Here is a 23,705-nt window from a genome sequence, read left to right as displayed (position 1 = left end):
TGAGTTCTGTTTATGAATGTACCAGTTCAGACAACTGAGAAGATACGAGCAAACTAGTATCTAGAGAGAGAAAACACCCCACGTTACAAAGCTGTGAAGCCTAAGGCTGGATTGGCACTCAGATTTCTCTCCAGGTACTAGTTTGCTCATTTGTAGTAAGGGATGACAGTAGGTCTTCTGTAATTGCTGGAGCTGCAGTGGGGATCAGTAGACTGTTGAGTGCAGCACATTTGGTGTCGCACAGACGTGAACAACCTTCAGTGTGTGCGTGGCGGTGCTGCCACTGCTGTGTCGTGCCATCAGCCTTGCGCGCTGCATGTGGCTTCGCAGGGGGAGGTACGGTTACAAATTGACGTGATTAAAAGCTTTTACGTGATTGAAGTACTAGATTTGAGCAACTGATTTGGTTTTTAAGGTTAGATAATGTTACTAAAGAAGAAAGGGTCCCCGTATTTTTAAAAGTACATCCTACGTTCTGCAGGCACCTGAGGACTGAATAATGAGTAGGCATTCCCTGTATCTGTGCTCATTGTCTAGGTACAGTAGAGGTTGAAGTTGCTATATGCAGATGTCTGATTCTGATGTGCAGCTCTGCTTTTATCTTGTGTGTATTCTCTTTTAAGTGTGTGCCTAGAATGGATCCTTCATTTTAGCTCTGTGATACTCTTGAAGTGTGCTTTAAAAATACCTGTCAGTGTACTAAAATCATTTCTTTGAAGTAATGTGTACCTTAAATGGCATTGTCCTGACAGTCACTATTAACACATGGTTCCCTACTGCCATCTTCATCTTAACAGCCAGCAGAGATGGCATTCTACCCATCAGGGGACTCTAATGACAAGCTACATTGTTAACTCAGCAATTCTCAAGCTTTTCTGTCTCAGAACCCCTTCCCGTTCTGTAATTATTGAAGACCTTCAAACGCTTTTGTTTGTGTGCCTTAACATTCACTGCATTTTTCCATCAAGCCTCATATCTCAGTTACAGTAAAAGACACGTTGCCACTAACTCCCCTCAACGTGCTCTCCCTCCCTTCAGACACACTTAGCCCATCACTCTTGCCACTTTCTGAAGCAGTTCTGGAGTCCTCTTTAGGCGCGCCTTTAGTTGTGCTGTCATGGCTGAGAGGATGTCCTGGCAAAAGCTTCACCTTTCATGGTCATTTTGACACTGGGGAAGAGCCAAAGGTCACACAGTGCCAGATCCGGTGAATAAGGTGCATGAGGACACACTAATATTTATACAAGCCTCCCTTTCATTGGATGGCAGTCTGCAGGAGCATTCTCTGTCGTTTTTATTACACCTAGTAAGGACACTCAAAAAATGATTTCCAGAACTGTTTCCAAAGGTGGTAAGAAGGATGGCATAAGTATGTTTGAAGTGGAGTATTTTGAGGGTGATTAAATGGCAATCTTTTACTGTAATAAATTGTTCTAAATTTTATATATTCATTATACATTGATCATACCTCCTATACAATATTAGGAATTAGAACCAAAAATTTTATTTTTTTGTATATATATATATAAAAAAAGTAAACAATTATGTAATATAAATAGCCTGTTTTTATGAAAAATAACTAATTTACAAAAACCTTAGCAACAAATGGGATTATATTGTATTCTTTCAGATTTTTGTTTTGTTTTATTTCATTTCCTTTTTGAGACAAGGTCTTGCTGTGCAGTCTAGGCTGGCCTTCAATTCACTGTGGAGCCCGGGCTGGCCTAGAACTTGTCGAAATTTTCCTGCCTCAGCCTCCTGAGTGTGGGGATTGCAGGTGTGTGCCCTCATGCCTGGCCTCTTTCAGAGCTCTTAATGACTAGGTTAAAAGGAGACTGCTGAGTTTGCACTCTGTTTCTGCTGCTGGTCTGTTGTGATACATGTGGCCCCTGGAAGACCTCATTGTGTACTATGATAGACTGAGAATGAAAGAAACAGACAGTGTCTTAGTATTATTATGAAAATAGTTTTGACCCCATGGAAATTCTTAGACCACATGAGGACAACTGTTGAATTATGCATCATTCATCATTACTGGTTTAGATGATCACTGCTTTAGAGTAACTGAATTCTAAATTTGTGGTCATTATTTATTTGGTCCTTGCGTAACACTTGAGCTGTGTCCTCAAGGTACCAAGAGCAAAGGCAGACACGTAAATGCATTTTTTTCTTTGTGGTATTGAGGATTCAGCCCAGGGTCTTCTCACTGAGATACCTTTGAAAGATATTTTTGAGACAGCACTTGCTGAATTACCAAGTTGCCCAGGCTGGGTTCAAACTTTAGATCTTCCTGCCTCAGTCTTCCAGAGTACTGGGATTGCTGGCATGTGCCACCACCCGCAGCTGTAAATGTGTAGAGAGACGGCTGCTACTGTGGAGCATGTCAGTGGGTATGTTTAGAGCAACCAGGGATGCTACGTAGGGATGATTTTTCTGAACTGAACTTTAAAGGAAGGGTAACTGCATGACATTCAGAAGAAAAAGTATTGTGCACTGAAGAAGTGAAGAGACACTTGGAACACGATAGTGTCGCCATTAGCTTATTTCCCTTCTTTCCATTTCAGTTTATGATTACAGGTGGAGATCTACAAGACAGTAAAGAGGCACTGCAGTTGGCGCAGACAAAAGGTATCTATTACATGTACCAAAAACGAATTAAGGGCTGGGGATTTAGCTCAGCGGCAAAAGCGCCTGCCTGGTAAGCGCAAGGTCGTGAGTTCGGTTCCCGGTACCGGAGAAAAACAAACAAACAAACAAAAAAAAAAACAAAAACAAAAACAAAAAAACAAAAAACAAAAATGAATTAAGTAATTTTGAAGAAGTCTTTCTGAGAAGTGTTTCAGGTACAATAGAGTGGATCAGTGACCTTAGACTCAGTAGGGAAGATGGGCTGATTTCAGTGGGACATGATTAAGATGACACAATTCAAAGTGTTTGCTGGGGTATCAGGTGCTTGATAAACCCTCGATGGTCAGCAGAGACTGTTAGTTTCAGTTCATGAGAATGAAGTAATCTAGGTGCACGATTTATCCTCAGGTTTTCCTAATGTGCCATTTGTGTGCCATAAAATCTTCAAAATTTGCATTGCTTTTTATTTACTCTTTTTAAACTTAAGCTGTGAGGGATCTGTGTAGTAAATGCTTATGTTGTGGACCAGACACCCTAAGGGCCAAGAGTACCAGTAATAATACCACGCACGCTCCCTCATATGGTCACTTCATGGCCATGTATTTTATGTTTAGTTAAAATCTTGTGTGTTTTGGAGTGGGTTAACCAAATCGTGGGTACATAAAACACCCATTTATCTGGGACTCATTCATTCATCTTGCATCTACATGCTGATGTGCTAGACATTAAGGAATTGCATTTTGTATAATTTGTCAAAATTTAGATGGCAGGGCTGGGGATGTAACTCAGTGGCACAGCGCCTGCCTGGCAAGCGTGAGGTCATGAGTTCAATTCCCAGTACCAGAAAAACAAACAAACAAACAAAAAACCAAAATTTAGATAGACTAAAGAAGTGGCTTGAGTCTGGTGCCTGAGACCACTCGGTCAGCGTGACACCTGCCATACTAGGGACTGAACCCAGTAAGAGGTGAGCTACATCCCATTCCCTTTTAATTTTTTTAGAGACAGGGTCTTGCTCAACTACCCAGGCTGGCCTCACACTTGTGATGCTCCTGCCTCAGCCTCCAGAGTATATGGGGTTACAGGCAAGTGCCACCATGCCCATACCAGTCTTAAATGTACACTTTTCTTCAGGATATAGTAATATTTTTCTTTTTCTTAGTGATTAGAGACATAAAAGTAATCACTTTCCCAGGAGTTTGGGCTGTACATTAAGAGTATTTGCTTCCATGCTGTTTGCTCCCAGATAGCCATGGTTTGTAAGGGCTGACCGATCTCCATCATTTGCTCTTCTGTGGTCCGTGCTGTGTGCCGAGAGTCCTTGCAGCTCTGAAAGGCTGCCTCTTAGCTGGGTGTGGAATGCATGACTGTAATCTCAGCACTGTGGGACACAGAGGCAGGAGGATCCCAGGTTTGAGCCCAGCACCCTGTCTCAGAGTAAAATGAAAAGTAAAAAAGGGGCTGGGCATGTACCTTAGCATGAAGGCCTGAGTTCAATCCCTAGTATTGGGAGAAAAGAAGAGGAGAGGAAAGGGGAGGACTGGAAGAGGCAGGCAGGGAGGGAGGGAGGGAGGAAAGCTGCCTCTCCATCTGTAGACACCTGTGTGAGAGCGGAAGCCTCTGCAGCTCCCCGTTAGGTTCAGCCCTCAAAGCCGCCCTGACTTCTCACCTGTGTTGCTCACACTGAGAGCTGAGAGTGTGGCCGCAGAGAACTTCATCTCAGTATTAGAAAAGAAACCCCCTTCCTACTTCTGTAGGTGACTGCCACTGTTCACCGCTATGAGGTCCACTTTTTATATTTTTAATTAAAAGACAGCATTAAATTATTAAAATGTATGAAATACTGTTTCATACTTAAAATTATATAATTTTAAGTTATAGGAGATACATGGATCAAAACGTGCATATAAACAATATAAAAGACATAACTCGATGATAACATTTCAAAAAATTGTTTTACTATTCATTTGTAATGCTTGGTGGTATTAATACCAAGCTTTGGAAAGAGTAGAACTATTTTATAACATGTTAGGGCAGTTTTCTTATTCTTAGCCTACTTTCTTAATATTCTTTAAATTCTTTTTTTTTTGCTAAATTCTTATATGAATAACATAATGCAGTTCTGGTAGTTTGGAATATGGCGTTGGTTAAAAAGTATTTGTTGAAATTACTTGATATTCCCTAACTTGTGCATATTAAGTATCAATATGAAAAAATATTTTGAAAATAACCCCAAGATTTTTTGTTCTCATTGTTAGATATGTTTTTCAGCACAGTTGGTTGCCATCCTACAAGATGTGGTGAATTTGAAAAGAATAATCCTGATCTTTACCTGAATGAGTTGCTAGATCTTGCTGAAAACAACAAGGGAAAAGTTGTAGCAATAGGGGAGTGTGGACTCGGTAAGTGCCAGCCTCGCCATTTGGAGGACTTTGTTTAAAAATGACTGACTCATCTTATGCAAGTCCTGAGTAATTTTTCTTTTTTTTAATCTTCTTAAGATTTTGACCGGCTACAGTTTTGCCCCAAAGATATTCAGCTTAAGTAAGTGATTTTTTTTAAAATAATTTATCATTTGAACATGTAGTTTGACTAAGCGTGAGGATATTGTTTTTCCCTTGTATATCAAAAAGTTACATGAAACAAATTCTAGGCATATTTGCACATAATTCATAAGAGAATTCATAGTCCCTTGATTATCAAATTTGATGTGTTTTTGAGACCGAGTCTCCCTCAGTAATCTGGTCTGGCCTTAAACTAACAGTGATCATCCTCCTGCCTCAGCCTCCAGAGCATGATTTTTTTTTAGTACTGGGTACCTTTCACCTGCTAGGTTAGTGCTATGCCACTAAGCTACATCCCCACTAATTTGACTTTAATGGTAGAAATAAAGCATGAGTTTTACCTGACAGAGACTTACTGGTTGTTTTTGTTAATGCATTCATATATCAATGATTGTAATGGAGTGAATTAAATTCAGTGTGGATGTGACTTAAGAGCAAGGGACATTAAAAGGGGGTTGTAAGATGAGCCACTAAAGTGAGAAAGCCCCTGTTACTCTTGGGGGCCCTCGGTGTTGTCAGTTTGGAACAGTGAGGGTCCTTTAATGGGAGCTTTGTTCAGAGCTTTAGTTGGATCTTCTGTCAGCATGAGTGGGTCAGTGGGTTGTAAATAAGAATTGTATCAAAGTCTTAATTTAAAACATGGGCATTTTGTTAACTTCAAAAACATCCTAATTATCAAGATAGACTCTTTCCATGATTCTGGTTGCAAACCAAATTGGACGAGAACCAAATCAAACTCAGTGGTTAGGTTTAATGTTGACCTTATGGGGAAATTTGATTCGGTTCTTTTCCAGTTCAGCTTGCAGCTGGAATCAAGAACTGAATTCGTGAACCGAAGTATCACTGTATTTAAACATTAGAGTGAGCTTCTAAAGGAGGTTAATTTATTCATTTATACAACAAATATTCATGGGATACTACTTGCCACCAACCGCTGGGAACTGAGAGTTTACAAAGTAAAGTAAGGTATACTGTCTGTCCTTAAAGGCCTGTACAAATAAACAGCCACCTGTCTCCACTTTAGTTCCTGTCCTCCCTCTCCGCTCCCTCCACTCTTGTCCCTCTTTGTGGTGCTCGGGATCAAACCCAAGGAAGCGCCATGCCCCCTAGGTGTACTCTAAGGTAGTTTCTTATATACAGAAGAGTTGAGTCAGAAGCTCTTTGAAGATAACATCTAGGTTTATTAGATTATCTAATAATTAATTTTTGTCATCTGACTTTAACGGAACCAGTGACTTGATGACCAGAAATATACCCCAACCCCCATGCCACTGTTTTGCCTTAAATAAGACCTTGGTCTGTCCCCCCTTATTGAAAATCACTGTGGTAAGGAGCAGGTTTATTAGTGGAGTTGGTAATAGCCCAGACTTGAAGCTTTAGAATTTCTGGAGTGTGCAGCTCTATAACCCAGTGAAGTTAGAATAATGTTCTATGGTCACGTTCTTCCTTTAGGCGTCTTCTTTATGTAAACGTGGTATGTCATCTGTGTTTTTCAGGGCCAATCATGTGGCTACCAGCAGAGCTACTACAGCCCTGTGCCTCTCTTGAATACCATGTCCTTGGCTCACTTCACCTTAAAAGTTCGCGTATTTCACACTAAAATAGAAGCGTTTGTCTCTGACAGTTTCTTAAGAACTCCTCTGCTTCCCTGTCTGCTTTTGGGCAGGGTGAGCATCATAAGTCATCGACTGTGTCAGGACAAACAAGGCAGTTGCAGAGTCCCTCAGGATTTCTTGCCCATAGGAATTTTCTTCTAGAATAAGTTAAAACTGATTCTAAAATGTACTATAAATACTTTAAACTCAATTTGGGGGTTAAATGAAAGTATTGGTAGTATTGATCATTTTATTGTTTTAAAGATACTTCCATCAGGAGGTCAAGATGGGCACTTAATATGTATATATTAAGCATATAGTTTCTGCTGCAACTCACAGAATGTCACTTGCCTAGGTGTTAATATGTAATAGTTTGACTTCAGTGAATTCAGTGACTGGTTACTCAGTCCCTCATCAGTATGCTACAGAGAATAATAAGGTCAAATGTGGTGTGTGCCTGTAACCACAGCACTTGAGAGGCTGAGGCAAGAGGATCACAAGCTAGAGGATCACCAGGCAACTTAGTGAGATCCTGTTTCAAAAAATAAAAAGAGCTGGGGATGTAGCTCAGTGGTGGAACGTCCCTGGGTTTAATCCTCCTTACCATAAACAACAAAGAATCAGCAGGTCCTTAGGTACGATTTATAATTGCCATTTAAGACCATACACCCCTTGATTCATTCAGTTTCTTCATCCTTATAAATGAGGAGAATGCTACCTGCCTTTTAGCATGGGGTATGTAAAGCCCATAGTGGCTTGCTTGGCACAGAGTAAGTACTGTCTTGGTTGCTGAGACAAAATAGCTGACACCCAAAATTAAGAAAGGAAAGGTTTGTTTAGCTTACAGGTTGTGGAGCTTTCAGTCCACACTCGGGTGGCTCCAAGGCAGAGTGGCACGTGGCAGAGGGCAACTATTCATGGCTGCAGAAGACAGCAAAAGCAGCAAGAGCAAAAGGGAGGAATGGCAGCAGCAAGCAGTCTCTTTCCCTCCCTTACACTGTATGCAAACTACCCACCCCAGGGCGGGTGCAGCACTCATACCCATAATCCCAGCATTGGACCATGGATCTATCACAAACTCTAGAAGCCTGTCGCATGACTGCATGAGGCTTTGGGGGGACATCCAGACACAAACCATAACAGGTACTTAATAAATTAGAGCTGTTGATACATTGTTCTGGTTAGAAATATTGCCATCCTGAAGGAAGATACCAGCTGTAATTTTTGTTTGGGGCTTTTGAAGAGAAATTTTTTGAAGAAAAAGAAAGAAGTGAAGAATGGAAGCAATGGAAAGCTGTCACTTGGTTATAGAAAGTTTCCCTGTGTTTTTCAGTTCCTCTGCTCTGCGGTACTCTCTTTCCTGCCGCAAGGTAGAGCTCTGTTCTCTTGGTTTGGAGGAGTTTGCTCTGGGCATTTTCTTGGGGCTTTAAAATGTTAACAACAGGTGCATCTTTAAAAAAAAACAGACATAATGAGGAGACCCTCACAGTGAGGGTTTGAGGCCGTGCTCGTCATGGGCCAGTTTGCAGCGGTACCACTGCTGTGCTGTGATGGGCCAGTGGGCTTTGGGGGTCTTTGGCCCTGCATAGTAACAGCCGTTCCTCTGCATCTTGGCTGTTCCAACCCTTGTTCTTAGACAGTGTTGCCCCTCGGAAGCAGTGGTACAACCCGAAACCAAAGTGAGCAAATCCAACACAAGTAAGGACAGATACTCACTTATGAATTGGAAAAAATCATAAGTACAACAGGCAGTGATACCTTCTAGTAGATGTCAGTTCTGCCCTGTAACTTATGTCATTTCTTGTTAAAGACAGTGGTCCTTTGCTCTTACAGTCATGATGTCCTCAGTTTATATCTGTAGGAGTTTTTCGCTACATGGCTTCCCAGTGATACCCAGCTACCTTGGACTCAGGAGCCTCTCCTCTCTCAAATTACATAAAATTTTGTGAGCACATTATGTGGGCTTCTGTTTTTTTCCATAAATTGTCCTTTTGTTTACCCTGCAATGGAATGCTCATTTCCAGACTGACCATCTGATTCTGTGAACTTGTGGCTCCGTCCAGCAGGCCAGAGTGACGAGCACAAGTGGAGGCACTGTCCTCAGTGTAGCGGGAGCCGCGCACTCTGGCAGGTGCACTGACGAGCGTGTGCTGCACCGCTGACTTCTGGACTACTTCAGCAGCTAGGAACTAGTGATTCAGTAGTTATTCTTAAAACCTTTTCTTCCCCCATTTCCATTAATATTGTCTGCACTGCAGAATGCTAACACTTTGCTGTTCTAGTCCAGCACACTCTAAAAAGGGGATTTAAACACCCAGACAAGGTGGGCATGGTGGTACACACCTGTAATCCCACCACTTGGGAAGCTGAGGCAGGAGGATTGTCAAAAGTTCAAGGCAGCACAGGCTACATCGGGAGTTCAAGGCCAATTTGAAATACATAGGGAGACCGTATCTCAAAAAAACAAACAAAACAATCACATCCAATGGATAGTTAAAATACAAAGTACCAATTTTTAAGAAGGTCATTTCTTTTTTTATTTTGTTTTGTTGGGACAGGTCTCACTATGTAGTCCAGGTTGGCCTTAAAACCCATGGCAGTCTTCCTGCCTCAGCTTCCCAAGTACTGGAATTACTGGTCGCACTATGCCTGTGAGGAAGAGTATTTCTTTACTAATTATGTTTCTAGTATATTTCTGTTTCTGATTTTAAAATTTAGCATTTTCAGGAATGTGAAAGGGTATTCCAGGGAGACAGTCCTTCACATCCAAAGATAGGGCATAGGAAAATATAGTAAAACAAGTTTTAAGTAGAGAAATTGTTTTCCAAATTAAAGGACCTAGAAGAGATAAACCCATTTAAGAAAAGAACAGGTCACCTGTGGCACTGGTTTCAATTAGACAGACGTGACCAGTAATGGGAACAAGGGTTAGCACTGTTTTAGAAGGAAAAACCAAGCAAGGTGCTGCTCCTCAGCTCACCTTGGGATCTTGTCCTCTGGGAGCGGGAAGAAGCTGCTTTGAAATGTAATAGTTTGGGGTTGTTTGGGTAGGGCTTGGAATTACAGTACTAGAGTTCTGGTTCCAAGCTTGCCTGCTGTGTGATCCTGGATGAAGTATGGCAGCTCTGAACCCGCTCTCATCCTAGCCTAGGATTGAGGGTCCACTTGAGGAGCAAATGAGATACCGTATGTGGCACTTGGAAAAACTTTATAAAGTATACTAAAATATTCAGGAGTGCCATTTATTGTGTCATTTGTCTTTTGAAAAAATAGCTTAGTTCAATTTTTGTGCTATACCACATCCCTGACTTGGGAAGGATTCCGTTCCAGGAGAAGGTTCATAAGTCAAATTGTTTGTTAAGTCCAACAGAGTGAGTCTTCCATACCTTTGACACAATGCAGTGCATAAACACGCAGGGACTAGTAAGTATACTAGTTTTACGTTTACAGTTATCTTATGGCGATACAGTGTGGTACAGCAGCTGGCTGTGGAGGCTTGTGGGGGAGCACAGGAGAGAGTTACTGACTGGAGGAAGGAAGGTGGGCGGGAGATGGTGGAACGACATCCACCATCTTCTCGTCTCGTCCAGTCTCTCACTTATTTTCACTTTCGTTCCCATGGTTATTGCTTTGCACTTCCTAGCAGTCCCCTCCACCTCGCCACTGCTTTCCTCTTGGTTCTGGACATCCCGGGCTCCGACTGAGCACTGGACCCCTGTGCCCTGTGCACTATGGCACTGGACAGGAAGCACGGCAGCACATGGGAGCTATGTCCACGATCCGTGCGCATTTATGAATGTACCTGTGAAAGTTCATAACTCAGATGGTCGCAGGCCGGAGACTTACTGTACTTACTTAGCAATTACGTGGATTTAGTTTTGATCCTTGCTCTTTTCATAAAGTGGCAGTAACTTTTATAATAGCACATGAACACTTGATTGCAGGCGGGGCACAGTGGCACATGTCTGTAACGTTAGCTACTCAGGAAGCTGACTCTTGAGGATCACAGTTTGAGACCAGATTGGGCAATTTGGTAAGACTCTGTCTCAAGATGAATAGGACAGGATGAGCCAGGGCAGGGTGGGAAGGGAGGGGCAGCTCGGCTGGGTATGAAGCTCAGCTATAGAGCACTTGACTGGCCCAGGGTTCAATCCCAAGAAGCACAAGAAAAAAAGACTTGTACAGTAATCCTAGAAAATGTAGTATCACTTTCCTTAAGTTCTGTGTTTAAAGCCCTGTCCTATGCCTGATATATTTTAGTGTCTGAATTCACAGTTTTGGTGCTGACATTGCTATAGAATAAGGTTCTTTTAATTAAAAAAAAAAAATCATTTATATCTGGGATTTAGCTCATTTGTGGAACGTGTGGCTAGCAAGCCCCGGGCCCTGGGCTCAATCCCCAGGGCTGCTCAGAAAATGTCTTTTGAGTAATTATCTTTCTCATGCTAAAATAAAAGGTTTACTGAGGAAATTTTTTAACAAATGCAGATATTTTGAAAAACAATTTGAACTGTCTGAACAAACAAAATTACCAATGTTTCTTCATTGTCGAAACTCACATGATGAATTTTTGGGTGAGTTTAAAATAAAATTCTCATTTAGAATTTAAGAATTTTACAGAAATGTAGTACTTGCTAAAGGTTCTTTCTGTTAATTCACAGATATAATGAAGAGAAACAGAGATCGGTGTGTAGGTGGAGTGGTGAGTATAAAATAGTTCCATATATGGTACTGAAAAATGTCTTGATTATTAAGGTTGGCCTATAAAGAAATTCAAATGTCGGGGCTGGGGATTTAGCTCAGCGGCAAAAGCGCCTGCCTGGCAAGCGCAAGGTCGTGAGTTCGGTTCCCGGTACCAGAGAAAAAACAAACAAAAAAAACCAAAAAACAAGAAATTCAAATGTCAGCAATAAAGTTATTAAAGTTTTATCATTATTTGAAGAACATGTGTGTTTAATATTGGATTTATGGGCCAGATATAGGATGAACATAAACTTCTGATATATTTTTGTTCAGAACACAAAAATGAGTACACAGTAATTGGGGTGGTGAGATAGGGTCTTGCTACATATAGTTCAGGTTGGTGTTGAATTCTCTGTGTAGCCCAGGTTGGCTTTGAACTCACAGCAATCCTCCTGCCTCAGTCTCCTCTGAGTGCTGGGATCACAGCATACACCACCACATCCAACAAGAGGGAGTACAGAATCTCTTCACATGAAAATCGCATGAATGTACCTGTACACATTCCGGCACTGCGCATATTTTTTGTCTCTTCCATTAGCCATTCTTTAATGTTCTTCAATTTAAATTTTGAGCAAAATATAAACTGATTTTTATAGTATGTTGAACTATTTCATCATGTGTTTCAGGTGTGCCTTCCAATTTGTCAGCTCTATTCACTTGCTGTTATTACTCTGATCTACTCACACTTTTTTCTGTAATTTGTATTCTGCTCTAACTAGTTCTCCTAGTCATTGTAATCATTAATCTTCAGGTATGTCACATAAATATTATCTGCACTTACTTAGCTCAGGTATCTATTAGGTAATGATTTTTAATCCTATTTTGAGTCATGGACTCGAGAATCTGCCTTAGAGAAATGCTCACATACTCAGATTTCATACACATTTTCACAAGACACTCATGGACTATCAGTAAAGTTCTTTCTGGGTATATCTAATCAGTTATACTCTGCCAGGTGAGGAAGAAGTCAGCACTGCCTTGTGTTGAGTCTTCTGTGTGTGTTCCGTGGCACTGTAACGTGTGCGTTCTGTCTTGCTATGCTGGTGTTACTCTGCACACTTCCTCTTAATCTATGACTCTGTAGTTTAGCCATTAGGAATTATACTTGGGAATTGAGAGAAGCTTTCATGAACAAGGTTGTCATTACTGGTGGCATTATTACAACCTTCAGACTACACTGCACATTCATTTGCTTTATTTCTAAATAAGACTTTATTTGGGTTTGGCATGGCAGCACCTATCTGTAATCCCAACTACTATGGAGGCTGAAGCAGGAGGATTGCAATTTCCAGGCCAGCCTAGACAATTTACAGAGACCTGCTTTCAAAATGAAAAGGGCTGGGGTTGTAGCTCAGAGCTCTCTGGTTCCCAATACTACAATACATTAATTAATTAAAAATTTAAATTGACTTGGATGATTCTGTAGTAAATTTAAATTTTAAAAAGCAACAACAAATCATTTGACTTTCATCACAAAAAAAGTTGCTATACAAAGAATAATTTTTTGAAGGGGTTTATGAAGAGTTACATTTAAAATTGTTTGGATGTTAATGGAGGCTGTGTGTTTTAGTCCACTGGAAATGCTTAGGGCAAGAACTGCCTTCCAGGCAGTTAACACGATGCGTCATTGAGGGCATGTTGCGCATGTGTGCTCACACTCTGTGGACTTGGTGGGAACGCACCATCACGTGCTGATCTCCTTTCTTTTTTTTTTTTTGGTTTTTCTCCAGTACCGGGAACCGAACTCACGACCTTGCGCTTGCCAGGCAGGCGCTTTTGCCGCTGAGCTAAATCCCCAGCCCCTGATCTCCTTTCTTAAAGCAGTGTTATTACCTGTTGGTTTTGAGCACATAAATACACCCAAAGTGTGAGCAGCTGTGCCCGCACCTGGGGACTATAAAGGTGAATATTGTCATCTCAGTCCTTTCTGCCTTCTAGGCTGCCATTGTCAACTGTGTATCTATTTAAATTTTAAAGCAACATTCTCACCCCGGTAAACAATTTCTTAAATTTCCTCTTAAAAGTCATTTCCATTCTAGAAAAAATATCCTCTAACAGAGCAGCTCAGTAATACTTGTAGTGTATTATAAACAGTGTCACAGCATTTCCACCCTTTCCTCCTGCTTTTGCCTACTGGCTACTGCTGTGCCTTCATGGAGCTGCTGCAGTGATGCTGGTGCGACATAGCTAAGCACAGTGGAGGGAAATTCTAAGCAGCAGTCCCTTCCCTCCGTCACTGGAGATGATGATAGGGTGCAACTCACCTGAAAATAAAAATAGGAGGAAATACCACATTTGAAACATTGCGGTCTAGGATTTTGGGGTGTGTGTGTGTGTGTGTGTGTGTGTGTGTGTATGTTTTCTTGGAAAATCTTATCCATGTTACTTAGAATTTTAAGGAAGAGTAATTATTCTAATAATAAAATGATACCTGTGTGTCCCCTAGGTACACTCATTTGATGGTACCAAGGAAGCAGCAGCTGCTTTGACCGACTTGGATCTTTATATAGGGTTTAATGGTTGGTACGTTGTTAGGTTGGTTTTTGTTTTTGTTAACTTTTATAGTAAACATATTTTTTAAATTACTTTACGGTGAACTGATAAAGGTTTATTTTTATTGAAGTACATGTGTTTTGTATTGATCTTTACTTAAGAATCTCAGTAATTTATGTATGAAATTAAAGAGTACTTATTATTACAATTTAAAGCTTGATAATTATAGGGCCCTACTCTCTATTGTAATAATGGAAAAGTTTATGTTGAAACAGCTGCTAACTTTCTCTAGCAACCCAATTTATTCTGGGATCATTTTCTGCCTTTGAAACATAGGGATTCACGGCACTGTATAGAGTTGTACACATGTGGTACATGACCATTGGCACATGCCACAAAAAGTTATTATATATTTTTTTTTTCTTTTGCTGTTTTGGGTTTTTTTTTTTTTTTCCAGTACCGGGAACTGAACTTACAACCTCATGCTTGCCAGGCAGGCGCTGTGCCACTGAGCTAAATCCCTAGCCCCTCAGAAAGTTATTCTGTGGCAATCGTTTATATATCTCTGGAGGCCAAAGACCTGAAGCTGAAAGAAGAAATGGGTATCAAGTTCCTTCCAGTGTGAGAATCTGTCCTCTGGCTCCTTGCTTGGTGACTTTTCTGCTGTAACACCGCATGAAACCTCACTTAGTGCACTAGCATGGCTAGGGCCTTGGGCTTGTTTTTTGTCAGATACATGAGAGCTTCCACCAGGGTCCTTTCACAGGATGTCAAAATAGTATAAGACTTGCTTTCCACGTTGCAGAGACAAAACACCTGACACCTATAGCTTGAAGAGGCTTACTTGGACTCAAGGATTTTTAGAGGTTTCAGTTCATAGTTTGCTGCAAGTCAGAGACAACACAGAAGGTGCTGCCACAGAGGAAGCTGTTCGTGTCCTAGAGTCAGGAATCAGAAGGCAAGAAGGGGGTGGGGGTGACACACCTTCCACGCCAGGCCTCTTCCTAACAGACCCCACCTCCAGCAGCGTACTCTGCGGCACCTCTAGGGGTCGAGCACACCAAGAACAAGGGCCCTATGATCCAACCACCTTCCAGAAGTCTGCCTCGGGGTGCATGGTACATTCTTTTCCTTAAAATGATCACTTTTCTGATTACTTATTTTTGGCTAAACTTAAGGAACTAGAATCATGGAATTATTTTCTAGAGAGTTTAAATGTCTTAGATACTTCTTGCATATTTAAATTAATGGTTGAATCAGTAAGTTAATATTCAAAGGAGTACATATATAGAGACTAAAAAATCAGGAAGTACTAACGACTTACACTACCAGAACCCCCAGCATGTCGCAGCCCCAGAGCAGCTTTTCCAGAGGCAGCTGCTTTTCTGCTTGTCACCATGTTTCTATATAGAAAGCATGTATCATCATTCCTTCACTGATCCCTGCAGACTGGTAACTAAGCTGACATTTTAGTTTTTATATCCCACACTCATTCCTACCTCCATATTCCTTCCATTATCGTTATTTCAGATTTTTTTGGCCTTATGCATATTGTCTTTTCACTATGTCTATATAGATATTGTAGGCTGCTGACCCGTGTGACATGTCATGATTGCATTTCTTGTTTTGGAGTAAACCTCCGTGGTGATTAGGGCAGAGTATCAACTTGATCGGCTTTGAGATCTGTCCAGGGGTTGGAGAGATTGGTGAAGCCCATTTCTGGGGGTGTTAGGATGGCTCAGAGGCCTGACCTTGAGGGTGTATAGCTGGCCCCTTCTTCCCTGGTGTTGCTTTCCACTCTGCTTCCTTGCTGCTGTGAACTGAGCAGCTTTGCTCTGCGACACCCTTCTGCCATGATGTTTCTGCCTTGGAGTCAGGCAGCCATGGACTGAATCCTCTGAAAGCTGAGAGTGAAGTTAAATCTCTCCTCCTTTAAGTCATGGGTGTCAGCTGTGTCCCGGTAACAGGAAAGCTAAGCAGGATGTGGTGGTGCACACCTGTAATTCCAGTACCCGGGAGGCGGGGCAGGAGGATCCAAGTTTGAGAGCAGCGTGGGCTACAAATTGAGCTCAAGGCCAGCCTGATCTGCAGAGTGAGACCCTGTCTCAAAAAGACCAAACCAAACAGGACCACTAAAACACTCCCCTTTCTCCCTCTCACCATGTATGTGTGTGTGTGTGTGTAAAAGAGAAAGACTGGGGATTACATCTAGGGACTCTGTACCCTGATTGCATTCTCCCCAATCTACCCCTGCTTTTTCAGACAAAAAATTGAATTGCCCAGTGTGAAGGACCACTTGGATGACTCTCCTTGAAACAAGAAAATTGTCTGCATTTTGGCTAAACCTGGCCCTATTTCCATATACTGATATGTACAGAGCTGGCTAGGACTTTTCATTATCCCCCCAGCTGGCTTTAAGCAATGCAAATCAGTCTATTGAAGGTGCTGACATGTAGTGTTTGAAGCAAAGCGACAGGTCAGTGTTGCCCTGCCCCATAGGTCCCAATAAGCATGTGTGAGTTGGGGCGGGAAAGAGAGCCACACTCCAAGCTGTCAGCTTGGATCGAGCCTTGAGACAAGAGGCTGTACATCTCAGGGCACAAAAAGTTACACATCAGAGCTGAAGCACCAACCCCAAAACATTAGATACTGCCTCAAGTTGTGTTAGGCAGATTACACATTCTGCGTATCTCTCTGCATATTGCAGAAGTGATTTCAGGCCTTGTACCTAGCCCACCTCACAGCACTCATGTACTTCCCACCACTCTCACATCATTCATCCCCAAGCTACTCCCCTCTTGACAAATTAATAAAACCTGGGTTTGGCCCTGGATCTAGACGTTTGTTTTGGTTAACCATCGTACTAGCTATACTTAGGACTCCGTGGTTCCCCGCAAATATGCCTTAGTCTTTATTCTCGCCATGGGTTGCACTGGAAGTGGTAGATTGGAATTAAACTTATTAGAATTCCAATAACTTCTCCATGAGATTACAAATATAAACTTCTCAGATTGTCGAGGACAGGGAAGGGCTTTCAGTAGCCCCAGGCTGGCCTGAAACTTGCAGTCTTCCTGCTTTAACCTCCCAAGTAGCTGGCATTACAGGCAGACGCCATCATAGATTACTACACGTATATTTTTGTTTGGCTTTCTTCCAAAGTTGAAGCTCACTCATAGTTTGCACTGCCCTGTAAAATGCTTTTATCTGTTTTCCCCATGAGGAAACCTGTCTAGATAGTTGTATTAATTCTAGACCCTTCTGTCTTTCTGTTTCCGTTTGGACTAGTGTCTCTTCTGATAGAGCTATTTTTAGATCTCATGTTTACTGTGTGTGTTCTGATGGGAAGAATATTTCATAGGAAGTAAAATTTTTGAATAATTTTTTTATGTTTGAAAATTAATTTATTTTATTCCTCTTAAAAGTTTGCTGAGGGAACCCCCTTTTGGTTGATAGTTCTCCTGGGCATAAAATTCTGTACTAGAAGTCATTTTCACCAATGTGGATTGCTATTCTGATTCCCAGTGCTCGCACTGTGACTTGCTTTCTTTCCTTTGGAAGGTTGTAGTGCTATACATTTGGTATGGAACTTCACAGATGTGTTTTCATGGTTTATCTTCATTGTGATGCTTTCCTGTTGGCCCCTTCCAGCTAGAGGCTCATCTTTGTCCTGAAGAATTTTTTTTATTTTTTATTTTTTTACATCTCAGATCGACAACTTAGATAATCTTTTTATTTTGCAATTTACATCCCTTATATTCTTTCAAAAAAGTGCTTTATCAAACTTTTTTGAAAATTAAGTATCCTTTGGCAGTTGTTTTGAATCTCTGAAAGCCCTTGTTTTTTACTATCTTGTTTGATAGATGCAGTTACCTTCTCATCTCTCTAAAGATAGGAATTACGCTATAATTGCTTGGTTTCTGTCATGATAAGAGTTGTCAAACAGTCCTTCACTATCTTATTTAAAAAACAACTGTTTGGAAGCTGGTGAGAGAGACTATCAACTGGCAGGCTCAGATGGAGAACTGACTTTTACACTGGGAATTCCCAACTATCATTTTGTACATGTCTTGGGTGAGGTGGTTTTCAAGAGATAGATTAGTGGTCGCTAGAGGTGAGGAGGGAGGGAGAGAACAGGCAGAACACGGGAGTTTTAGATACTGAAACTACTATGTAGTACTGTAACAGTGACTATGTCACTCGTCCAAACCCAAAGAATTACTTCACCAAGGAACCCTAATGTAGTTATGGGCTTTAAGTCAGGATATGTAGTCTCATCAGTTCTAACAAATGTGCCACTGCTGTATGAGATTTTGAGAGAGGCTGTGCTTATATGGGCATGAGGTATATGTAAAATCTCTACCATCTGCTTACTTGGCTGTGAACATTTTGAAAAATGCTCCAAAAAATATTTTTAACTGTTTGAAATTACAGATTTAAAATATATATATATTATATATATTACATATATATATGGACAGTATTGGTAGACATCCATCCTACTAAGAAACCATGGCAGGGTTACATAATTTTATTAGAGAACAGCCAAGAATTGTACACAGGAATCCTGTCTCAGAGGCTGAACATGAAAGCTAAGGAAATGAAAGCAGCAGCCTTAAAGTTATGCAAAAAAGTTCTTTTTTAAAAGTTAAATTTTACACTTAAACTGATACAGAAAGCAACTGAAGCATCAACTGATAAGCATAAAAAATTACATCCTCTAAAGGCAGATCTGGTTGGAATTATCAGTCTGAAATCTGGGAAGGTTAAGAATGTATAAATGTTTTTTAAAGTATACTGACAAAATTGTGATTTGTTTTAAACAAACATGGTATAAAAGTTATTCACTAAATGCTACTTTTAAAAATACACTTCTTTTAAAGCTCACTGAAAACTGAGGCAAATTTGGAAGTTTTGAAGTCAATACCTAGCGAAAAATTAATGATTGAGACTGGTAAGTTTTAAATGTTCAAAACTTCTAGTTTCATATTAAACCAATACCACACCTCCCCCAAAAGTAAATTGACATCGGGTTTATTGTTAAATAAATGTTTTAAAATAGGATGTTCAATTTCATCAGTTGTACTTTTCAAAAGACTTTTTTTGGTTGTTATAGGTGAAATATTTATGCAAGAGATTTTAATTTTCAACTTTAGAAGTTTGTCTAAGCCTAGAAAACTTAAAAAAAGTCAGAATCTGTAATAGGTCGTATATCTAATTAAGGAATTTTGACCAAGTGTTACACCTCAGGGTTTCAAGATCTCAAAATCTTTTTTTACATGATGTCTTCTTTAAAATGGTTTAATTTATAGCACTTTTTTAAACTGCAAAAATCAAATAGTTTTTGAACAAGAATGTTAGAATTTGTTCCCTTTTAAAGTAAGGTTAAAACTTTTATCTCTAAATCCTGTAACTAAGGGCTTTTATATCATGACCTTTAGTAAAGCCCAGACTGAGGTACTCTGGAGATACCAACTTTATTTCCTTGGGCAAACATGAAATTGAAATACATACATACAATGGTCATAAAATGTGTAAGCTGTTGATTAAAGAGATAAATACTCAAAGTCACTGTTTCATATTCAGTAGAGATAATACAGAAATTTATGTTAAATATTATAATGTTATAACTTTTAGGTTTGTCTTTTTTTTATTAGCAGAAAAAGTTTGAGTCTTACTTATAAAGCATTTAATATGCCACAGAAGATTTTTTCTTGTGCTTTTCTTAGAAGTGTTCTGTTGTCCTAGCAGAAAATTTGGGAAGCTAAATTATGGGTTATAATTTACAGGTTACATATTAGTTTGCTAATGTTCCTAAAAATTTAACAACATAGACCTTTCAACAGACACTTCTTTTTCTTGCTTAACTCCAGATGCGCCTTGGTGTGGAGTTAAAAGTACACATGCTGGATCAAAATATATAAAAACTTCATTTCCTACCAAGAAGAAATGGGAAAATGGGCATTGTTTAAAAGACAGAAATGAACCCTGCCATATAATGTAAGTGTTTTTCTTTTATGGTCTTCAGAATCGCTGAAGGCAGCCACCAAATGCCGGTTACTAAAAAATGAAGTCTAAGGGCAGAACTGAAGTTTTGTGAAATCCAGATCTAGTACAGGTCATTCTGACAAGTGTACACGGAAACATGTAATGTGCACACACGCATACATTACTATGAGCTAAAGTTCAATTGCAGGTCAAAGATTATTTCAGCGATGTTCAGAAGAATCTGTACCTGAATTTCTGTATCTGGACTCCTAGCTTCACATCCTTTCAACCTAGCAAATTTATTGCAGCAGTGAGAAATCTGATTTTGGATTGGTTACCTGTCATTCTGCAAGAAGGAAAAGATCCTATAGCTATCCATGCACCCTACCTGACCTAAGTTTATTCTCATGTACTTTCTCTTCTATTTGTAACCAGTTAGCCTTAGCAGACCTTTTGTGAATGTGTCTGCAGTTTACATGATTTCACAACCTGAATATAGGAAATAACACATTTCTTTAAGCGTAGGAACAAAATGACAAGTGATAGGGTTTCCTTTTCTACCCTTGCTCCCAAAAAAGGCAGAACTTTGTAACACATTCAAAAAAATTAATACTGGATTGTTACCTTTAGACTGCCAATTTTTCCAAAATGCAATTTTTTTTTTTTTTACTAATTTTTAATAATGAATATTAGATAAACCAGGTCTAAAATTCAGCAGGCAGAAAAATGGGAGACTTGTCCTATAAAAATTATTTGAGAGGTTTTTTTTTTCCTTAATTGTTGACTCTGGCAGACTTTGTAAAATTCAGTGATTTAAGGTCTATAGATTTAGGGATGTATTTAGACTCTGGTTAGTAAAAAACAAATCACTTGTCATTTTTATGAAATACAGATACTTGCAAATTTAGTCAGAAGACAGTATTTCTAATTATTTTTTGGAGATTTAAGAGGACACTAGAAATGACTGGTATTTTGCTAGCTGCCAGCCTAGAAGGAGTAGGTGCTAATAGTGTGTCCAAGTCAGTTTTCTGTACTGTCTTAATCTTAAGTAAAATTATAGCCATTCACTTAAGTTATGCTAATTACTAATTGGCAAGTTAATTTCTACTTAAAAGTGTTGTATTTATCAACCTCCATTCTGTTGAGTTTTACAGTCATTACTATATAGAGGTCTTACCTCTCTTTTAGATTAGAAATTCATTGAAAGAGACATTTTGGAGCTCTTGCCGCACATCAGGAAAGGTGCAGATTACTAAGGCTACAAGAATCAAGACAGTCCCTGTGCTCATCCACCCGCCACATGAACAGGTTTCCTGTGCCAGGCACTTGGGGTGAGGCACTCAGAATTAGACACTGGCCACCTGCACTCCTGAAGCAAACAAACAGAAAACATAATAGTCTGAGATGGCAAAGCTTTTACAGAATCTGTGTCCAGGAACAGAGACATGAAAACTGTCTGCCTACAGGATTAGAAAAGTACTTTACTTAGGTGACATTTCAGCTGTTTACTAAGGAAGACTGGGAATCAGGCCAAAGACCTTAAGCAAAGGCCTATTGCAGAAGACTCGCTGACTCAGGGAAACAATGAGCTTAGTGTGGCAAAGTAGGGTGCACAGGGTAATGGAAGGAGAGAAGTCTGGGAAGGCAAAGTGAGGCCAGATTGTCAGGTCTCCTGTATGCCAACCTTAGTAGTTTAGATTTTATGAGGACCCAAAGGATTTTAAATGGGAGAATGGCAAAAATAAAGCCCCCGTTCTAACAGGTTAACAGAAGGGACTGGAAAAGAGGTGGGTGGTAGAATCATATAGCTCTTTCCAAGACGTAACTGCCTAGTTTAAGAATGCCACATTAAACAGATGCCATTCAGTTCTCAGGGACAATAAACTTCCTTTTTTATAGAAGTATAACTATAGCTTGAGGCTACGTAAGCTATCTAGGAACAGCCGGGCTGCAAGGGAGATGTTCAGAGAGTGCCATAAACTTTATTATTGCGCATACAGAAGCAGAAGGTTCCACTAAGCACTAAAGGACTTAGTAGGAAATTTGTAAGTCAGGTGTGGGGACACACACCTTTAATTCCAGCTTGTGGGAGCCTGAGGCAAGAGCTGAAGGCCAGAGTGGGCCACATGGTGAGTTCAAGGCCACCCTAAACTACAGAAAGACACCCTGTCTCAAAAAACAAAAGTAAAAAAATTTTAAATATAAAGTGATTTTGTCATACAATGTAATTTTAGTAAAGCAGTTATCAACTTGAAAACATTATGAGGGCAATCTGGCTGCAATGTCTGTCACCCCATTGGTTGCCAGGGTTGATGCACCTTATCTGTCTTGTGAGGCGGGTGTGAGTAGCTACACTCCCATTAGAACCGCCAAACAAGCTGTCAAAACATTTTGTCAGCAGCACTACTTAAAATTTGAGTTCCAGTTCTGAATAGAGGAAAATTCTAAAGTTTACTGTGGTCACTTTGGTATATTTACTAAGCAGTCTTTTGTGTCACTGTTATGAATAAAAAACCTTAAATTTCCATCTCTAATTCCTTTAGGCATTTACATTTTTTATTATATGTGTGTTTGTTTTGAGACATGGTCTCACTATGTAGTTCAGGCTGGCCTCAAACACTAGCACTTGCAGTGATCTTTCTGCCTCACATGTGTGTGTCACCATGCCTGGCCCTGGGTGTTTACATTTACGATACCCAGAAAAGGAACAAAAAGCTGCCTAAAAAGTACTAAATTAATATGGACTAGAACTTTCTAATTCATATCTAATGATATCCTACCTATAAGTAATGTTGCTAGGAGACACTAGTGATAATCATTTTTAGGCAAAGAAACTGAAAGACAGATCCCAAAGCTGTTCTCTCTTCCAGGGAGAAAACTACAGGAACCCCCCACAACTTGTTCTCCATTTGCTGTCATTGTACTTAGTTATCAATAAAACGTTTGTTATCTCTAGATAACTAGTTCCTTAAGAGATGCCTTTCAGACTTTGAGTGCTAGCCTCACAATATGATCATTACATACATACAAATGTGTAAAAAAAAAATTAAAAAACCAAAAGTGGGAAGGTACTTACCCTTAAGTGCAGTGTACATTTCCTTATAATCTTTTAAATGCTCATCATGATCCACTAAAGATATGTTATGACCTACAGTTTTAAGGGACTCTTCATTTCCACTGTTTAATTACACGATGCGGTGCACATAATAGAGAAGGCTGGTTTATTACAATATACTTGAACCTGATTCTTGGCTTTATATGCAAGCCAGCTCTACAGCTTATCTGTAATTGCTGATAGTAAATGTTTTCTATTGATATTTGCTGAAAACTTTAACTATTAAACTTACTACGTTAAAAGTACTAGTAGTACAAGATACTCCTTTCATGGAAAAGATGATTATATGCCTTTAAAACAATACCTGGAAATTTAACCACCTTTTTTTGTTTTGTTTTAGTCAAATACTGGAGATAATGTCAGCAGTAAGAGATGAGGATCCACTGGAATTAGCCAATACGCTATATAACAACACCATTAAAATATTTTTTTCCTGATATTTAATTGGCATATTCCATCATGTATGAAAAACTTCCTGGTAAAATTTACTGTAAATTTCAATAAAAGAAAATTATCTGAAAGCTCTTTAAAGAGGGATCACTACACATCATCCCCCCCTTCATTTGTATCCATAAAATTTAT

General features: G+C 39.8%; 1 protein-coding gene across 7 annotated transcripts in view; it reads left to right on the top strand.

The window, feature by feature from the left end:
- Nucleotides 1–23,647, top strand: part of Tatdn1 (TatD DNase domain containing 1) — a 43,868-nt gene extending 20,221 nt beyond the window's left edge. Inside the window, exons 4-12 of one of the 7 annotated variants that reach the window (XM_013507917.1) lie at nucleotides 2,565–2,628; nucleotides 4,887–5,030; nucleotides 5,130–5,172; nucleotides 11,276–11,361; nucleotides 11,449–11,489; nucleotides 13,977–14,065; nucleotides 18,904–18,974; nucleotides 19,894–20,020; nucleotides 23,464–23,647. In XM_013507917.1, coding sequence (XP_013363371.1) covers nucleotides 2,565–2,628; nucleotides 4,887–5,030; nucleotides 5,130–5,172; nucleotides 11,276–11,361; nucleotides 11,449–11,489; nucleotides 13,977–14,065; nucleotides 18,904–18,974; nucleotides 19,894–20,020; nucleotides 23,464–23,560 — 762 coding nt within the window. In that variant the 3' untranslated portion in view covers nucleotides 23,561–23,647. Of the gene's footprint in view, nucleotides 1–2,564; nucleotides 2,629–4,886; nucleotides 5,031–5,129; nucleotides 5,173–11,275; nucleotides 11,362–11,448; nucleotides 11,490–13,976; nucleotides 14,066–18,903; nucleotides 18,975–19,893; nucleotides 22,150–23,463 lie in introns of those variants that run through there. The other 6 variants (XM_013507914.1, XR_001232123.1, XM_013507915.1 and 3 more) reach the window with 6 other exon arrangements.
- The last annotated feature ends 58 nt before the right edge of the window (nucleotides 23,648–23,705 follow it).

Source organism: Chinchilla lanigera, unplaced genomic scaffold (genome assembly GCF_000276665.1).
Source record: "Chinchilla lanigera isolate Chin_1 unplaced genomic scaffold, ChiLan1.0 scaffold00139, whole genome shotgun sequence".
NCBI lineage: Eukaryota > Metazoa > Chordata > Mammalia > Rodentia > Chinchillidae > Chinchilla > Chinchilla lanigera.
Note: the sequence above shows the minus strand (reverse complement) of the source record. Positions and strands in the feature narration are given on the sequence as shown.